Source organism: Mustelus asterias, chromosome 17 (assembly GCF_964213995.1).
Source record: "Mustelus asterias chromosome 17, sMusAst1.hap1.1, whole genome shotgun sequence".
NCBI lineage: Eukaryota > Metazoa > Chordata > Chondrichthyes > Carcharhiniformes > Triakidae > Mustelus > Mustelus asterias.
The window spans coordinates 54,650,210-54,668,423 of record NC_135817.1 but is presented as its reverse complement, the minus strand read 5'-3'; the positions used below and the strand labels follow the sequence as shown (position 1 = coordinate 54,668,423).

The 18,214-nt window shown below is 44.1% G+C and overlaps 1 protein-coding gene across 6 annotated transcripts in view; it reads right to left on the bottom strand.

Moving 5' to 3' along the window:
- Positions 1 to 17,199, bottom strand: part of wars2 (tryptophanyl tRNA synthetase 2, mitochondrial) — an 81,397-nt gene extending 64,198 nt beyond the window's left edge. For 2 of the 6 annotated variants that reach the window (XR_013499913.1, XM_078232696.1), the window contains exon 1: positions 17,047 to 17,199. Coding sequence is in view for 2 of the 6 variants with exons in the window: in XM_078232696.1 (XP_078088822.1) it covers positions 17,047 to 17,139 (93 nt within the window). In the remaining 4 variants the exon portion in view is untranslated. The other 4 variants (XR_013499914.1, XM_078232698.1, XR_013499915.1 and 1 more) reach the window with 3 other exon arrangements.
- Positions 17,200 to 18,214: the final 1,015 nt, after the last annotated feature.

Here is an 18,214-nt window from a genome sequence, read left to right as displayed (position 1 = left end):
TTGGTAAAGTGGGCATCTGCGCAGACGCGGATCACATTAAAGGCCTCACGCCTGACTTTACCACGTTTTCGCGCCCGTTTTAAATCAGGGCCTACGTGTCCACTTTGCACCAGAACCTCACTCAGTTCCTAGCTTGTTGTAGTAACTATTCCACCTCCCTCTCTTTGCACCATGGCACAGCAGCATTGATATGGAATACACCTTCAGTCAGCTGAGATAAATTGAAGCAGCTACTGTTAATACACACAAACTCTTTTATCAATGTACTTACTGCATGGTTCTAATTGTTTACTGGCCCAGAAATTGCTAGGGAAATAAAGGTGAGTTTATTGGGTATATTATCACTGTGAAATAATCCATCAATTTGTGGGGAGGAGTTCGGTTGCTTAAGAGTTGCCAATTGTTGCAAAATTTGCACTGCTCTGCCATTCACTTCATGAAACCAGGTGCGTATGACTGAATTTCAAACGATACGACTGTTTTTTAAAAAAACTCCATCCTTAGAGTTACAAAGCCAATGCTCAGAATGGACCGGCCAACTCCATTCCTTGCTTACTGCAAAAACCAAACTCAAATTGAATACAATTCATGGTATCAATCATAAGAGAGACAAACAAGATTCAAACTGACAAGATAAGGCATTGCATCCCATCTTAGGCTTGATCTGATGCTTGATCTTCGCCAAAAGACTGCAAATGTGTAATACGTAATGTTCTGTCCAGCTGAAAAATATGCAGAAAGGTAGGACTGGTATTTAATACTTAAAGGATTGTTTTAATGATGTGAATTCTGTTCCCGCAAAGCCGATCGATATCTCTAGCCAAGAATAGGAGCAACTGAAATTTGGTCATAGAATCATAGAATCCCTACAGTACAGAAGAAGGAGGCCATTCGGCCCATCGAGGCTGCACCAACAACAATCCCACCTCAGCCCTATCCCCCATAACCCCACATATTTACCCTGCTAATCCCTCTAACCTAGGCATCCCAGTACACTAAGGGGCAATTTAGCATGGTCAATGCACCTAACTTATACATCCTTGGACTGTGGGAGGAAACCACAGCACCCGAAGGAAAACCACACATTCACAGGGAGACTGCAAACTCTACACAGTGACCCAAGCCAGGAATCAAACCTAGGTTCCTGGCGCTGTGAGGCAGCAGTGCTAACCACTGTGCCGCCGTGCCACCCACAGCAAGTAGCAAATTGCTCCTAGATTTTTAACATTTTATTCCCCTTTGACTTTTCATTTCTGGCTTTTTTTCCTATCAATCCAATTTTACATTCCCTCTATTTCTCTCTGTATCCAATTTGATTCTAATTTGCCACATTCCTTCTTGGTCGTTCCTGTTTCTTTCGTTACCTTTAAATTTAGTTGGTTGAGAATACTGTGACCCCCTTGTTCACCAAAGTCTGAGGTGCTCTGTTCCCCTCACAGATTCGTATCAGACCTTTATCACCTCATGCTTCCAGCGAAACGTCGATTTAACAGGGCACATGACGCTGTGCCCCAATCCAACAAATTTTTGGGCCAATTATTTACTTACAATATTTTCCTTGCTCCTTCCAAAGTGAATTCATTGAGTAACTTTCTGACTACGAACATTGTATTTGAACATGCTAGATCGCACGTGAATTCAGGTTTAAAAAATTGAAAGAAATTAGAATGCCAAATTATAAGTAATCTTTATTTTAATTAATGTTGTGCTTATTGGTGCTGTTGGATCAATTGAAGTAATAAGATATTCAATTCATTCCAAAACCAGTTGAGGGCAAATTTTTGTAAGTGTGGTGAATGGTTTGTAACTGAATCAAACTGTACATTAGAAACTCCTAAGTCATGGGCATTAATGGGCTTCGAGAAACTTGTCAAAGGAAGCACCACCTATTGTGCCTAAGACATACTTCTAAGAATGAGACAACCATTGGACAAACAATAATTGTGGAGTGGATCAGAAATTCACTTAACATCCAGTGCCAGAGAATGAATTACATTTAATTGAATCAATTAACTCGGTATTCTGCTAATCCCGAACCCGGGTCCTGAGTAACCAAGAGCATCTTTTTAATTATCTGTTGCAGCTTTATAATAGAAATCAATAGCCCAAGCTACCATTGAAGCTGCCACATCAGTTCCATTCTCATTATTGAATCAACATACTTCTGCATCAGTTTCTCATTTACTCGTAACTTTTTTCTAAGTCTTAGTCAAGAGCACATTTTTCCCCTTTCAAAGTGAATTTTCTTTGATTTGTGAAGGATAAAGTGGTGCAATTATTGCACTTAAAACCTTACAGTATGCCTCTAAATAAGACCATATTGCTCATTTAACACGTATTACGAGGCTTTTTTCCATTATTATGCGAGGACACTTGGGACAGCCCTCCTGGTGTTTCTAATATTACATCAAGCCACAATTCATGGTTTGATCCTGTGTTGCTTCATAATTCAAGCTTCTAGAATTTTTTTGGGGGGGGGGGTGGGGGGAGGGGAAAAGAGAGGAAACATGTGCTTTGAAGCAAAAAAAGATGGGGCACAAAAAACTGGACAGAACATTTGGGGTCTGCAGAGAAAAATATAGGAGGGAAAACAGATTTGACAGGAAGTTATAAATTTCTAAGCAGTCCAATAATGAGCTGATGCAAGGGTTGGGCCTTTGTAAAATCTGTACCATGGTGGTAGCGCACTTCTGTATGTCGTGTACATTAACGATGCTAACTGTTATTGCACCGTATGTGTGCGCAAGGCCAAATTACAGAAAAGTACTTGGTGTGGTGCATGATACTTCCTCACACATTCCATGTATAACATTACATAACAGAGTAATTCAATCTCTTGGCTATGGTGAATCTTCTACTAATAGGTGACAAACTGACTCTCCCTTCACCATTCTCTGCATTATCATGGAATAGAATCATAGAATCCCTACAGTGCAGAAGGAAGCCATTCGGCCCATCAAGTCTACACCGACCACAATCCCACCCAGGCCCTATTCCCATAGCCCTCTCCATATTTACCCTGCTAATCTCCCTGACACTGGGGTCAATTTAGCATGGCCAATCAACCTAACCCGCACATCTTTGGACTGTGGGAGGAAACCGGAACACCCAGAGGAAACCCACGCAGACACGGGGAAAACGTGCAAACTCCACACAGACAGTGACCCAAGCCGGAATTGAACCCGGGTCCCTGGCACTGTGAAGCAGCAGTGCTAACCACTGTGCTACCATGCTGCCCCAATTTGAATCTTATTCAATATGGCACAAGGAACCAGATATGATGAAGCGAAACCACTTCATCTCTGAAGAACCACTGCCAAACTTCACGTACACTTTCCTGACCAAAATCTAGCATCACTCAAACTCATGAATTGTGTCAACTTCCATGTGAACCCATCCTGCTGTTACGCTGCTCTCCTTCGGCCCTGTCGTTCACATACACACCTTGGTTAATTCATCAATCCCACCCTGTTCAATTCACTCCGATCTGGTTTCCAATCTTCCAACTGCACTCAGATAATCCTGAGCAACATTATCAGTAAAGTAGAAAGCAAAATACTGCGGATGCTGGAATTGAAACAAAAACAGAAAATGCTGGAAAATCTCAGTGGGTCTGATAGCATCTGTGGGGAGAGAGTAGAACAAGTCTGGATGATCCTTCATCAGAGCTGAGAGCAAAGAGAATCAGCGGAGATTTATACTATGGAGGTTGGGCCAGGGTGGTGAGGCGGGGTGGGGGGGGGGGGGGGGGGGGAGAGATGAAATGGGACAAAGGGAATGTAGATGAGATACAGAATGCTGAAAAGGTTCTTAAAAAGTGTCCATTAAGTGATCAGAATGCGTGAATGGCAGAACAGAGGCGCAGATTGTTAAAGGACTGCCTGAGGAACGTGGCAGTTGCCCTGAAGGGAGACGGGGATGGCGGTGACAAGAAGGAGAGCTGAAATGGAAAGTGGAGAAATGGAGGTGAGAAAGAAGGAAGTTAAAATGGGTGAATAGGATGAAACAAAATGAAATAAAATAAATGGAAATGGGGTGAAGGTGGAGGACAAAGTTCATGCTAGTGTGGAGCATGTCCCCTCACCTCCTCTCTTCCCCCCCCCCGGCCCTACAAACCCCTTTCAGGGCACCTGCCACATTCCTCAGACAGTCCTTTACCTCTGTTCTGCCATTCATGCATTCTGGTCACTTAAGGGACACTTTTTAGCACCTTCTCAGCATTCTGTATCCTTATTTACATTCCCTTTGTCCCATTACACCTCTCCCCCCAACAAACTTATAGTATAAATCTCTGCTGATTCTCTTTGCTCTCAGCTCTCATGAAGGGTCAGCCAGACTCAAAACTTTGGCTCTATTCTCTCTCCCACAGATGCTGTCAGACCTGCTGAGATTTTCCAGCATTTTCTGTTTATATTACCAGTATAGTCTTGGGTTACTCTATATCTTGTTTCACTTGTCCGTCATTTTGGATTTTGGAGGGACTTACTCACGTCTTCTCCATGGCCTCTCTTCTGTGATCCATTTAATGGTAATGTACTCTGCCTTGTTTCCAACCTGATTATTCCCATCATAGTTTATCACTTCACCACTTGAACGATTTCCCCTCCTGTGCCATTGCTCTCAATTTTCCACCTCCTATTTAATACCTCGGGCACAAATTATTTTGCTCTCCCACTTTCCCACACATCAGATTTATCCTGCAGATCCTTACTGTGCAATGGGCACAAACAGTTTGATTTGATTTATTGTTGTCACATGTATTGATATATACAGCGAAAAGTATTGTTTCTTGTGCACTATACAGACAAAGCATACTGTTCATTGAGAAGGAAAGGAGGGTGCAGAGTGTAGTGTTACAGCTATAGCTAGAGAAAGATGTAGAGAAAGATCAACTTAATGCGACGTAGGTCCATTCAAAAGAGCAGGGAAGAAGCTGTCCTTGAGTTAGTTGGTATGTGTCCTCAGACGTTTGTATCTTTTTCCCAACGGAAGAAGGTGGAAGAGAGTGTGTCCGAGTGCATAGGGTCCTGAGTTATGCTGGCTACTTTTGCGAGACAGCGGAATGGGAGGGAGGCTGGTTTGAGTGATGGTTTGGGCTTCATTCACAACCCTTTGTAGTTTATTGCCATCTTGGGCAGAGCAGGAGCCTTACCAAGCTGTGTTACAACCAGAAAGAATGCTATCTATGGTGCATCTGTAAAAGTTGGAGAGAGTTGTATCGGACATTTACCAACAGAATCCCAGGTTATTTCAATACCTTCACATCTGCTCCATTACTCCACACTAGTCACACAATAAGCTCAGTCATTGACCAAAAGAAGGGGAGTCACCATTTGCTGAAGGGAGATATTTTAACATAACATAATCAATTATTTCCTCGAGACGTAAAAAAATGTTAGCTGCATGGTTATTACACTTTAAATGGAAAAGAGGGAGCAACTTTACACAAATCACTGAAGCATTGAGAGTTCAATATTTTTCATGGACAAAGTAATTTAACAGAAGGAAAGCAAAATGCTAGGTACAAATATTTTGTATACCCTCACCCCTCTCCTGGATTTTACCAATAGCTCAAGGCTATTCAGAAGTAAATTGGTGGGGTATGAATAGATCACATTCAGAACTTTGCTTCATCCTACAAGTACTCCTTTTGCTGTGTGAAGCAATGCAGCAGAGCTGCAGGAACACATCTACTCTGTAGCACTGGCATGTGTTCTGTCAGCTCACAGAATTACAACAAAAAAAAATGCTGCTACAAATAAAAAGATGGCTTGCATAATGTCAAGTTCATGATCCTGGGTGTACAATTTCCACAATTCAGAAGGAAACTCCTCACCGCTTTATAGCTGGCGATTTGTCACGATCCCTTGTTTGTGGGATGCACCATTACAGTTAATAGTTCCCCTAGAACATGTCCTCAAAATAAAATCTGTTCCACATCTGTTCTCCGAAAGCTGAAGTGACTGGCACAGTTGCACGTTGCAAGTAAACACACATTCTTTCAATCTTAATTCAAATGTACCTGTAAATTGCTACAGGGTCTAGCAAGTTGAAAAGCATGATAATTTTGCAGTTAATGTTTTATTCAGTGCGTTACGGTGTTGGAGAGAACCAAAGTTTGTTCAATGTGGCTCTCGTATTTATTCAATCTGTTACTGTAACTTCTTTAACTGCAGTCTTGCGAAGACAGGGGCTGGGGCCAAATAAAAACAAAACGTGCTGGAGACACTCAGCAGGTCAGGCATTACCTGCGGAGAGGGAAACAGAGTTAACAGTTCAGGTTGATGAACTTTCATCAGAACCGGTGAAAAGGTCATTGATCTGAAATGTTAACAGTTGCCGGGATTATCTGGCCTCCCTGTGGTGTTTTCCTTGGTGGTGCACCATTGGCTAGTGGTGGGATCTTCCGGTCCCACAGCTGTGAATGGGATTTCCCAGTGACTCCACCCAACGCCCCGTCGGTGGCAGGTCCAGAAGATTCCGGCACCGTGAAGAGCCATAGGTGTCTTTGTTGTCTAGGTGTTCCCGGGTTGAGTGCAGGGCCAGGGAGGTGGGGCCTGCTGTGGACCTGTTGCAGTAGTAGGCGAACTGTAGTGGATCCAGGCAATCCAAATCACAGCGTGAAGAGCTGGAACACCACGCCCTATGTTTCTCTCCACAGATGCTGCCAGATCTTAAAGTTTATTCATTAGTGTCACAACTAGGCTTAGATTAACATTGAAATGAAGTTACTGTGAAAATCCCCCAGTCGCCACACTCCAGCGCCTGTTCGGGTACACTGAGGGAGAATTTGGAATGGCCAATGCAACTAACCAGCACGTCTTTCAGACTGTGGGAGGAAACCGGAGCACCCGGAGGAAACCCACGCAGACACGGGAAGAACGTGCAAACTCCACACAGACAGTGACCCAAGTTGGACCTGCCGTGTCTCTGGCGCTGTGAGGCAGCAGTGCTAACCACTGTGCCACCCAGTATTTCCAGCACTTTTTAATTTCAGATTTCCAGCATTCGCAGTGTATTAGAGCTGGTATAACATCACTTTACTGCGTACAGATTCAAACAATGGAGTTTAACATCTAAGGACAGCCAATTACCTCATTTAGATTGAAGTGAAGATGACTAACCAGTCAGTTTAATTAAAATGTTAGTAATATTTCTGTAAAGTTTCTTCATTAAAGCTCATGCTGATTGGCTTTGATCAACAGAGAAACAAAATTTATAAAATCTGACTGTACATAGAATTCAAACATTCAGACTGAGGAAATCATGGCAAGTCCCATTTGGGCCCACAAGAATGGAGTTCAAATGTTTCAAGTCAAAGGTATTTTTCCAGCCTGAGATAAAGGAATACTCCAGAACTTGCTTTTGTGGGGAACATAGTAGACGTGTTGTATTTAGTCATTTCACCACAAGAAAAGAAACCAAAGCAAAGCCAGGCAGTGTGCCTTAATGACAATCGTCTGGTGGCTCTGACATCCGTCATATGAAGTGCTTCGAAAGGTTAGTCATGGCACGAATCAATTCCGGCCTGGATCCACTACAGTTCGCCTACCACCACAACAGGTCCACAGCAGACGCCATCTCCCTGGTCTTAAATTCAACCCTGGAACACCTAGACAACAAAGATACCCAAGTCAAATTCCAACATATTGACTTCAAGACCATTATTCCTACAAAACTCATCTCCAAACTCCGTGGCCTGGTGCTCGGCTCCTCCCTCTGCGACTGGATCCTAGACTTCCTAACCCACCCAATTGGTAAGGATAGGGAACAACACCTCCTCCATGATCATCCTCAACACCGGTGCCCCACAAGGCTGTATCCTCAGCCCCTTACTATACTCCTTATACGCGTGTGTGGCCAAATTCCCCTCCAACTCAATTTTCAAAATTTGCTGATGACGCCACCGTAGTGGGTCGGATCTCAAACAATGATGAGACAGAGTACAGGACTGAGGTAGAGGGCGGTATTTTACCATCGGGGTTGCGCCTGTTTTTGGGCGTAACGTGGTCGTAAAGCGATTAGCGCCATTTTACGACAGCAGGATTTCTGGCGCAGTCAGCCTCCCGCCGGAAATGGGCAAGAGGGTGGTTAATGTATTCAAATTTATTTAAATACATATTTCAATGTGTTTAGCGAGCACGGCGCACAATCGTCTGGGCTTGTCTACCTTTATGGCCTTACCGACAGGCTCTTGCTAGCGAGGATTAGACATGATCCCTTTGAACGGGGAGCAGTCGACTTGGCCTCACCAGTAGAACCGGAGGCCATTGAGGCCCCCCCAGGGAGGCCAAGGGCAAGGAGTGGCATCCCTTGGGCAGTGCCAGATTGGCAGTGCCATCCTAGCCCCTTGGCAATGCCCACTGGGTAGTGCCAGGGGGTCCGCTGCCATGCTGCAGCGATCAATGGGGGAAGGGCAGCGGGACCGCGATCAGTGGAGGAGAGGGGGGTAGGAGGGCCCCACTGCTGGTCTGCAGCGATTGGTGGGGCGAGGGCAGTGGGGTGGAGTCTGGGCTGTATCTCGAGCCGCGGGCCTCTGCGAACGCTGGGGGGGAGGGGGGGGGGGGTGCTTCAGGCTGCCTGTAGCAGCAGGGGACTGACAGCTCTCTCTTTGTCTGTCAGACCCCTGCTACTGTTAATGCGCACGTACAGCAACAGAGGTCTGCACATGCGCACTACCTCCCTCTGCAGGCTTTTGGGTGCATTAAGCCCCACCCACAGGCTTCTGCAGTGAGCAATAGGTTTGCTCAAAATTTTGCAGCTATAATGCGCATGGGGGGGCCTGAAAACGTGCCCAAAAAATGGATCTGAAACTCTCCCAATTCCATACCCGCCCGGCACTTAGAAATAAAATTGTAAAATTCCAGCCAGAGTATCTGGTGAACTGGTGTGGCAACAAAAATCTGTCTCTCAATGTCAACACAATGAAGAAGATAGTCATCAACTTCAGGAAGCATGGTGGAGGACATGGCCCTGTCTACATCAATGGGGACAAAGTGGAAATGGTTGAGAGCTTCAAGTTTCTAAGTATTCAGATCACCAACAACCTGTCCTGGTCCCCCCCATGCAGACGCTATAGTTAAGACAGCCACCAGTGCCTCTACTTTCTCAGGAAGTTAAGGAAATTTGGCATGTCCGCTCTGACTCTCACCAACTTTTACAGATGCACCATAGAAAGCATTCTTTCTGGATGTATCACAGTTTGATATGGTTCCTGCTCTGTCCAAAACCGCAAAAAACTACAAAGGGTCGTGAACAAAGCCCAGTCCATCAGTCAAACCAGCCTCCCATCCAATGACTCTGTCTACACTTCCCCTGCCTCAGAAAAGCAACCAGCATAATCAACGACCCTACGCACGCCGGACATTCTCTCTTCCACCTTTTTTGCCGAGAAAAAGATACAAAAGTCGGAGGATATGCACCAACCAACTCAAGAACTGTGTCTTCCCTGCTGTCATCAGACTTTTAAATGGACCTACCTCACATTAAGTTGAGCTTTCGCTACACCCTAGCTATGACTGTAACACTACATTCTGATCTCCTCCTTTTGTTCTCTATGTTCGGTATGTTTTGATTGTATAGCGCACAATAACAATACTTTTCACTGTATACTAATACACGTGGCAATAATAAATCAAATTAGCAGTGATTGAGGGGGGCCCAGTTGAAGATTAAGCGGGAGATGCTATTGCCTCATAGTTACAGTAGTCCAAATATCTCTTAAAAAGCTTAGCTACATTCTCCTCTTCCTTTCCCCCTGACTTTTTTGTAACTACCCACACGCCCGCGCACACTGGAATTCCCCCTCCCACCCCCTGCACCCCTCCCCAAAACCGTGCTTTATTTTGTAGGTTTTAGTCCTTGGTTTCCTTTTCTCATCTGCTTTTCACTCCTTGCTTACTCTCCTTTTAATCTGTGGTCTAACCAGAACGCAATGGGCTGGGAAATCGTTACAATAACAAAGTTTCACCGAGGGTAAAGGAAAAAAAGCAGCTGATTGCTCAGTTCTTAACTGTCAGCATCAAAACGTTCTGACCAAAAGCTGCGTTCAATATTAGAGTGGAAGACAAGCCTGAGATTGTGTTAGAACATAGAACAGTACAGCACAGAACAGGCCCTTCGGCCCACGATGTTGTGCCGACCTTCATCTGAAACCAAGATCAAGCTATCCCACTCCCTACCATCCTGGTGTGCTCCATGTGCCTATCCAATAACCGCTTAAATGTTCCTAAAGTGTCTGACTCCACTATCACTGCAGGCAGTCCATTCCACACCCCAACCACTCTCTGCGTGAAGAACCTACCTCTGATATCCTTCCTATATCTCCCACCATGAACCCTATAGTTATGCCCCCTCGTAATAGCTCCATCCACCCGAGGAAATAGTCTTTGAACGTTCACTCGATCTATCCCCTTCATCATTTTATAAACCTCTATTAAGTCTCCCCTCAATCTCCTCCGCTCCAGAGAGAACAGCCCCAGCTCCCTCAACCTTTCCTCATAAGACCGACACTCCAAACCAGGCAGCATCCTGGTAAATCTCCTCTGCACTCTTTCCAGCGCTTCCACATCCTTCTTATAGTGAGGTGACCAGAACTGCACACAATATTCCAAATGTGGTCTCACCAAGGTCCTGTACAGTTGCAGCATAACCCCACGGCTCTTAAACTCCAACCCCCTGTTAATAAAAGCTAACACACTATATGCCTTCTTCACAGCTCTATCCACTTGAGTGGCAACCTTTAGAGATCTGTGGATATGGACCCCAAGATCTCTCTGTTCCTCCACAGTCTTCAGAACCCTACCTTTGACCCTGTAATCCACATTTAAATTAGTCCTACCAAAATGAATCACCTCACATTTATCAGGGTTAAACTCCATTTGCCATTTTTCAGCCCAGCTTTGCATCCTATCTATGTCTCTTTGCAGCCTACAACACCCCTCCACCTCATCCACTACTCCACCAATCTTGGTGTCATCAGCAAATTTACTGATCCACCCTTCAGCCCCCTCCTCTAAATCATTAATAAAAATCACAAAGAGCAGAGGACCAAGCACCGATCCCTGCGGCACTCCGCTAGCAACCTGCCTCCAGTCCGAAAATTTTCCATCCACCACCACCCTCTGTCTTCGATCAGACAGCCAGTTACCTATCCAATCGGCCAACTTTCCCTCTATCCCACACCTCCTTACTTTCATCATAAGCCGACCATGGGGGACCTTATCAAACGCCTTACTAAAATCCATGTATATGACATCAACCGCCCTACCTTCATCAACACACCTAGTTACCTCCTCAAAAAATTCTATCAAATTTGTGAGGCACGATTTGCCCTTCACAAATCCGTGCTGACTATCCCGGATTAATCCGCATCTTTCTAAATGGTCGTAAATCCCATCCCTAAGGACCTTTTCCATCAATTTACCAACCACCGAAGTCAGACTAACCGGTCTATAATTACCAGGGTCATTTCTATTCCCTTTCTTAAACAGAGGAACAACATTTGCCACTCTCCAGTCCTCTGGCACCATCCCCGTGGACAGCGAGGACCCAAAGATCAAAGCCAAAGGCTCTGCAATCTCATCCCTCGCCTCCCAAAGAATCCTAGGATACATTTCATCAGGCCCAGGGGACTTATCGACCTTCAGTTTATTCAAAACTGCCAATACATCCTCCCTCCGAACATCTATTTCCTCCAGCCTATTAGCCTGTAACACCTTCTCTTCCTGAAAAACATGGCCCCTCTCCTTGGTGAACAGAAGAAAAGTATTCATTCATCACCTCGCCTATCTCTACTGATTCCATACACAAGTTCCCACCACTGTCCTTGACCGGCCCTAACCTCACCCTGGTCATTCTTTTATTCCTCACATAAGAGTAAAAAGCCTTGGGGTTTTCCTTGATCCGACCCGCCAAGGACTTCTCATGTCCCCTCCTAGCTCTCCTCAGCCCCTTTTTCAGCTCGTTCCTTGCTAACTTGTAACCCTCAGTCGAGCCATCTGAACCTTGTTTCCTCATCCCTACATAAGCTTCCCTCTTCCTTTTCACAAGACATTCCACCTCTTTTGTGAACCACGGTTCCCTCACTCGGCCATTTCCTCCCTGCCTGTTTGGGGATTGGGAGGGAGTAGAAGGGCCACGGGACATATGAGGTAATGGGTAATCCTTGTTTGGTTGCTTTAACGCAAATAAATGTCAGCCAATCAGCATTCCTCACATTTTATGGATAATGGGATAGATTTAAGAGCAAATGTTTTGATTAATTCCCCCCCTCCAAAATTTACAATGTACCTATTTGTAAGGTCATTTTTATTGGTTTCCAGTGTAATATATGGGGATCCATCACGGCTGCTCAAAAGGACTTTTACAGATCAACTGTTTCCATTTAAAAAGAATCCTATTCCCATTTTTTAAGACCACTTATCCCGGCTTGGGTCACTGTGTGGAGTTTGCACATCCTCCCCGTGTCTACACGGGTTTCCTCTGGGTGCTCTGGTTTCTTCCCACAGTCCAAAGATGTGTGGGTTAGGTGGATTGGCCATGCTAAATTGCCCCTTAGTGTCAGGGGGGACTAACGAGGGTCAATGCATGGGGTAATTGGGACAGGGCCTGGGTGGGATTGTGGTCGGTGCAGACTCTATGGGCCGAATGGCCTCCATCTGCACTGTAGGGATTTTATGATTCTATGTTTGGTTGCTTTCATGCAAATTAAATTTGATCCATTCAACACTGTTGACATTTAATGGATGGCATGAACTAGTGTCAAATATGAATATTCTAATATGAAAGGTATTATCCTTTGACTATCGCACTGGTTGTCCTGCTGACTGGTAGTCAACCCTTCAAATTGCCACTGAAATTTCAATCTTTCCTTATCCTTCACTCCCATCATATGTTGGCCTTCTGCACTGAGAAAGAGTAAGGAACTAACTGTTATGGTTCAGCAATGTGACAAAGCCTATGCTTTCAACTGAGGTTGATGACTCAACATTTCATTACTTTTGAGTATTTTTATTTAAAAATTTCAGAGATTACGTATTCAACAGCAATGCAATTATGTAGCCTCACCCATCAGTACTTTTTTGTAAAATAATAGTTGTACACTATTAGAAGAGAATAAACCTGCATTCAGATAGCACCTTTCATACTTCGATAGCATTTCAAAATGCTTCACATCCAATTAATTACTTTTGAAGTGCATTCACTGTAAAGACGACAAAATGCAGCAGTCAAAATTCAGACATGATCAGATCAATGATTTAAATTGAGTTAATCTGGTGCTGGAGATGTTGGATCAGGGGTAACTGCTACTTTCTTTAAATGGTGCTATGGGAATTTTTAACGAACATTTAAACAAGAACACAGGGCCATCGTTTTGCTTCTAATCTGAAATCGTGCACTACACTCTCAGGACAGTGCTGAAGTGGGGCTTGAATGCCATCTTTCTGACTCAGCTGCGAGTGGGCTATCACTAATCCAAGCTGACATGTATAATTTTAATATATGCATTACTCTGCATAGAATAAGAGCAGTCAGTTCAAATGCTACAGTTTTAACAGTATTGTTCATGCTGAGAGATGACAGCAATAATACTGCACAGTAATGCAAGGAATATCCAATTCCATAGTCTAAAAGACAGTGATCTTATTGAGGTGTGAAAAGGATAGGTGGTTTGCAATAATTAAACACCACAAATGATGTTATCATCTTGTAACCATTTTATAAATGATGATCTTCAAATTATTTTGCCTAAAAAGAAATCCATTTTATGATAAGAAAGACATCTTCACTCAGTAACAAGTGACCCAGATGTACATTTTGTTAAAATTGGCAGTGTTTATCCTCCATAAAGTTCGGTTTATCCAGAGCTCTGCTGCCCAGATCTTGACACTTATGACTTTGCCCAAGTTTTTATCCATTTTTCCTAAAGGCTCCTCATGTGGGTGTGTGTTAATCTTGTTTGATAATGTTCTTGTGAAGTGCCTGGCATGTTTTAATTTGTTAGAAGTGCTACATAATGCAAGTTATTGTTGTAATGACTGAACTGTGGAAATTTGAGATTATAGTTCCTCCTGAGAAAATGAAGGGGGATGGAGTGCAAATGGTCAATTCGATCATCGGCCTCACTACCAAGCTGGTTCTCTTAGGAAAGGGAGCCACAATGGCCCTCAAACCAAAACCACTCCAAATTTATTCTGGCATTCTTCTTTATTCATTCGTGGGACATGGGCGTTGCTGTCTGGCCAGCATTTATTGCCCATCCCCAGTTGTCCTTGAAGGGGCAGTTGAGAGTCAGCCCCATTGCTGAGGCTTTGGAGTCACATGTAGGCCAGACCGGGTAAGGATGGCAGATTTCCTCCCCTAAAGGACATTAGTGAACCAGGTGGGTTTTTCCGACAATCGACAATGGTTTCATGGTCATCAGTAGATTCTTAATTCCAGATTTTTGTTATTGAATTCAAATCCCACCATCTGCCGTGGCAGAATTCGAACCCGGGTCCTCAGAACATTAGCTGAGTTCTGGATTAATAGTCTAGTGATAATACCACTAGGCCATCTCCTCCCCTCCCAATATCAATATAATTGTGGTCTTTGAAGAATTAGCCTACAATGTGTATTGCAGCAATTAACCAAGGTTACCTGATAACACCTTTCATCCCACTATCGTTGGTTAAACCAACAGCTGCCTCTTCCTGATGTGTTAGCCAGTGCTCAGTGGGTAGCATTTCAGATGAGCTGTTAAAACTCAACCATCTCAGGATGTCAAGAATCCCACAGCATTATTTTGAAGAAGTGCAAGGAGGTCATCCTGAGAGACTTGGCCAATAATTATCCCCGCAAACAACATCGCAAATCCTCATCAGCTGGTCACTATCACATTGCTGTTTGTGGCAGCTTGCTGTGTGCAAATTGGCTGCAGTGTTTCCTGCATTACAACAGTGATTATATTCAAAAGTGCTTCATTGATTGTAAAGAGCTCTGAGATACCCGGTGGTTAAACAGAGCACTATACAAAAGTTTGTTTTTACTTTCTGCACTTCCTTTCCTAAACTTGCCTCCCTCGCAGTTTCTGTCTTCATCTTTATATATCTCAAACCTACCCTTTCAATTAAGTTTTTCATCATCTCTTCTAAAGGTCACACCATGGCCTAACAGCAGCCCTGTAACTATTATCCATTTCTCTTTCTTTTCCCTTCTTATCCAACCCCCTGAAAATTGTTGCAGGGTCTACATTTCAAAGCAATAAGGGAACGAGGTGCTCTTTTGCTTTCTAACCTTTTCACCCTTCAGGAAGTGGTCTTGTTCTGCAGCAGAAGAGTCTAAATATCTGATGGGCATTTCAGCTGCTGTGGGAAAAAAAGACAACCGTGGCAACAAAGGTAAGTTGATTGGCCAGTAGGTGCTCAGTGAAGGCAGTGTGTAAAAAACTACCATCTGAAATATGGGAAAGTTAGGACCTATAAAATAAGGTAATACAAGTGGTCCAAAGTAGAATAGGGTTAATGCATGAGAAGCAAAGAATAAACTGTCATGGTGCTCCTTCTGCACTGTGACAATTCCGTGACTGATATCTGACTACTTTCTGAGACATATCTCAGAGAAATGGGAAGATGTTAAATAAATGAGAATGATTTCTGTTTCTCTGTGAATGATGAGAACAGCAGCCAGCTAGGATTTGCAGAGCTTGGAACCATTAGAAGGTTGAATTAGCAGGTCAGTTCAAATGACGGCCACTGTGGACTATTAATTCACCTTTCTGTCACACAGATTATAATATTTCCTCTCAAAAAATTGCTCATTAGGCTTAACTGTTTACACAAAATAGCATCCTTAGCATAAGAATCACAGAATTAATGATAACTCATTTCCTTTTTTTAAAAAAGGAGGTACTGTTCAGATTGCACTTTGGATCATTATGGTAAGGAATGCTTCAATGTGGTAACAGAATATACTCTACTTAGCTTTTATTTACACAGACCCAACAGTTTAATAGTAATGCAGGTGTCAGAGATGGAGTACAGGAAAGAGATAGAGAATCTTGTGAAATGGTGCAATGACAATAATCTCTCCCTCAATGTCATCAACTTCAGGAAGTGTAGTGGAGGGCATGCCCCATCTACATCAACAGGGTTAAAACGGAAATGGTCGAGAGCATCAAGTTTCTAGGTGTCCCGATCACCACCAGCTTGTCCAGATCACCAACAACCTGTCCTGGTCCCTCCATGCCAATGCCATAGTCAAGAAAACCCACTAATGTCTCTACTTTCTCAAGAGGCTAAGGAAAGTCAACATATCTGCTACAACTCTCACCAACTTTTACAGGTGCACTATAGAAAGCATTCTTTCCGGATGTACCACATATCAGTGATTCAAGAACAGCTTCTTCCCTGCTGCCATCAGACTTTTGAATGGACCTACCATATATTAAGTTGATCTTTCTCTACACCCTAGCCACAACTGTAACACTGCACGCTCTACTTTCCTTCTCCCCAATGTACTCAATGAACGATATGCTTTATCTGTTTTGCATGCAAGAAACAATACTTTTTACTGTATCCCAATACATGTGACAATAATAAATCAAATCAAAAACCTAATAAAATCAATATACATATTTTAAATTAAATAGTAAAATTAGGTGCACACCAAACCAAATCACACCACAATTGGTACAGGAGACCCTAAAAGGAGCAGTGCACCTTCTTTCCTGCGCTCACTAAATTGTCCCTGGATGATGGATTACAGACCTTTGTTCCAGATGTTCCTTTTATAAACTGCAGCTGGGGACCAGAGAGAGAAGAGAAACTACAGTGTCCGCAGCATTCTGGCTTTGCTCAGCACAGACAAAATAATTGCGCATCAGCAAAAGATCCAACCATCATTTAACATCAAAATGAGCAGTGGGTGAATCCAGAGCAGCGCCTGTTAATGAGGTGACCTACCGGCTCTCAGTCCCCACAGGCCGCCCGCTGCCCTGGAGGGAGGGAAGGGGCGGGAGGGAGTCGCCGCTATTTCACACTGAGAGGCTCCAAATGGAGAAAATACCTTTGGTGCCGGACTCGCTTCGCCGCTGAAGGATTTCATCCCGAGTTTCAAAGCTGGCAATCTGAGAACCCTCCTCAGACTGGGCGCCGCCATCTTGAGGTGAAAGGTGAAGGGTTAAAGTGAGAGCGTCTGACGTCACCCTCCCCTGCACTCTGTTGGAGGGATAGGTTACAGCTGAAGGCTGGCCAGTGTCTGGTTTGAGGATTAAATGGGTGCAATTCTCCCAGAAAATGTTATTGGTCATTAGAGGTCACAATAAAATCAAAATACTGTGTATACTGGAAGTCTGAAATAAAAACAGAAAGTTCTGGAAATACTCAGCAGATCTGGCAGCATCTGTGGAAACAGGGTTAATGTTTCAAGTCCAGTATGACTTATTTGAATAAACAAATTCTCTTGCTATAGAAGACTGACTGTGTGTTCAGTATGAAATTGTGCCAGAATCCTCTCTCTCTCTCAAAGAACCCTGCATATCGCCATTCTGTTCCCCTTAGAACAAAGAACAATACAGCACAGGAACAGGCCCTTCGGCCCTCCAAGCCCGCGCCGCGCCGCTCCCTTGTCCAAACTAGACCATTCTTTTGTATCCCTCCATTCCCACTCCGTTCATGTGGCTATCTAGATAAGTCTTAAACGTTCCCAGTGTGTCCGCCTCCACCACCTTGCCTGGCAGCGCATTCCAGGCCCCCACCACCCTCTGTGTAAAATATGTCCTTCTGATATCTGTGTTAAACCTCCCCCCCTTCACCTTGAACCTATGACCCCTCATGAACATCACCACCGATCTGGAGAAAAGCTTCCCACCGTTCACCCTATCTATGCCTTTCATAATTTTATACACCTCTATTAAGTCTCCCCTCATCCTCCGTCTTTCCAGGGAGAACAACCCCAGTTTACCCAATCTCTCCTTATAACTAAGCCCCTCCATACCAGGCAACATCCTGGTAAACCTCCTCTGTACTCTCTCCAAAGCCTCCACGTCCTTCTGGTAGTGTGGCGACCAGAACTGGACGCAGTATTCCAAATGCGGCCGAACCAACGTTCTATACATCTGCAACATCAGACCCCAACTTTTATACTCTATGCCCCGTCCTATAAAGGCAAGCATGCCATATGCCTTCTTCACCACTTTCTCCACCTGTGACGTCACCTTCAAGGATCTGTGGAC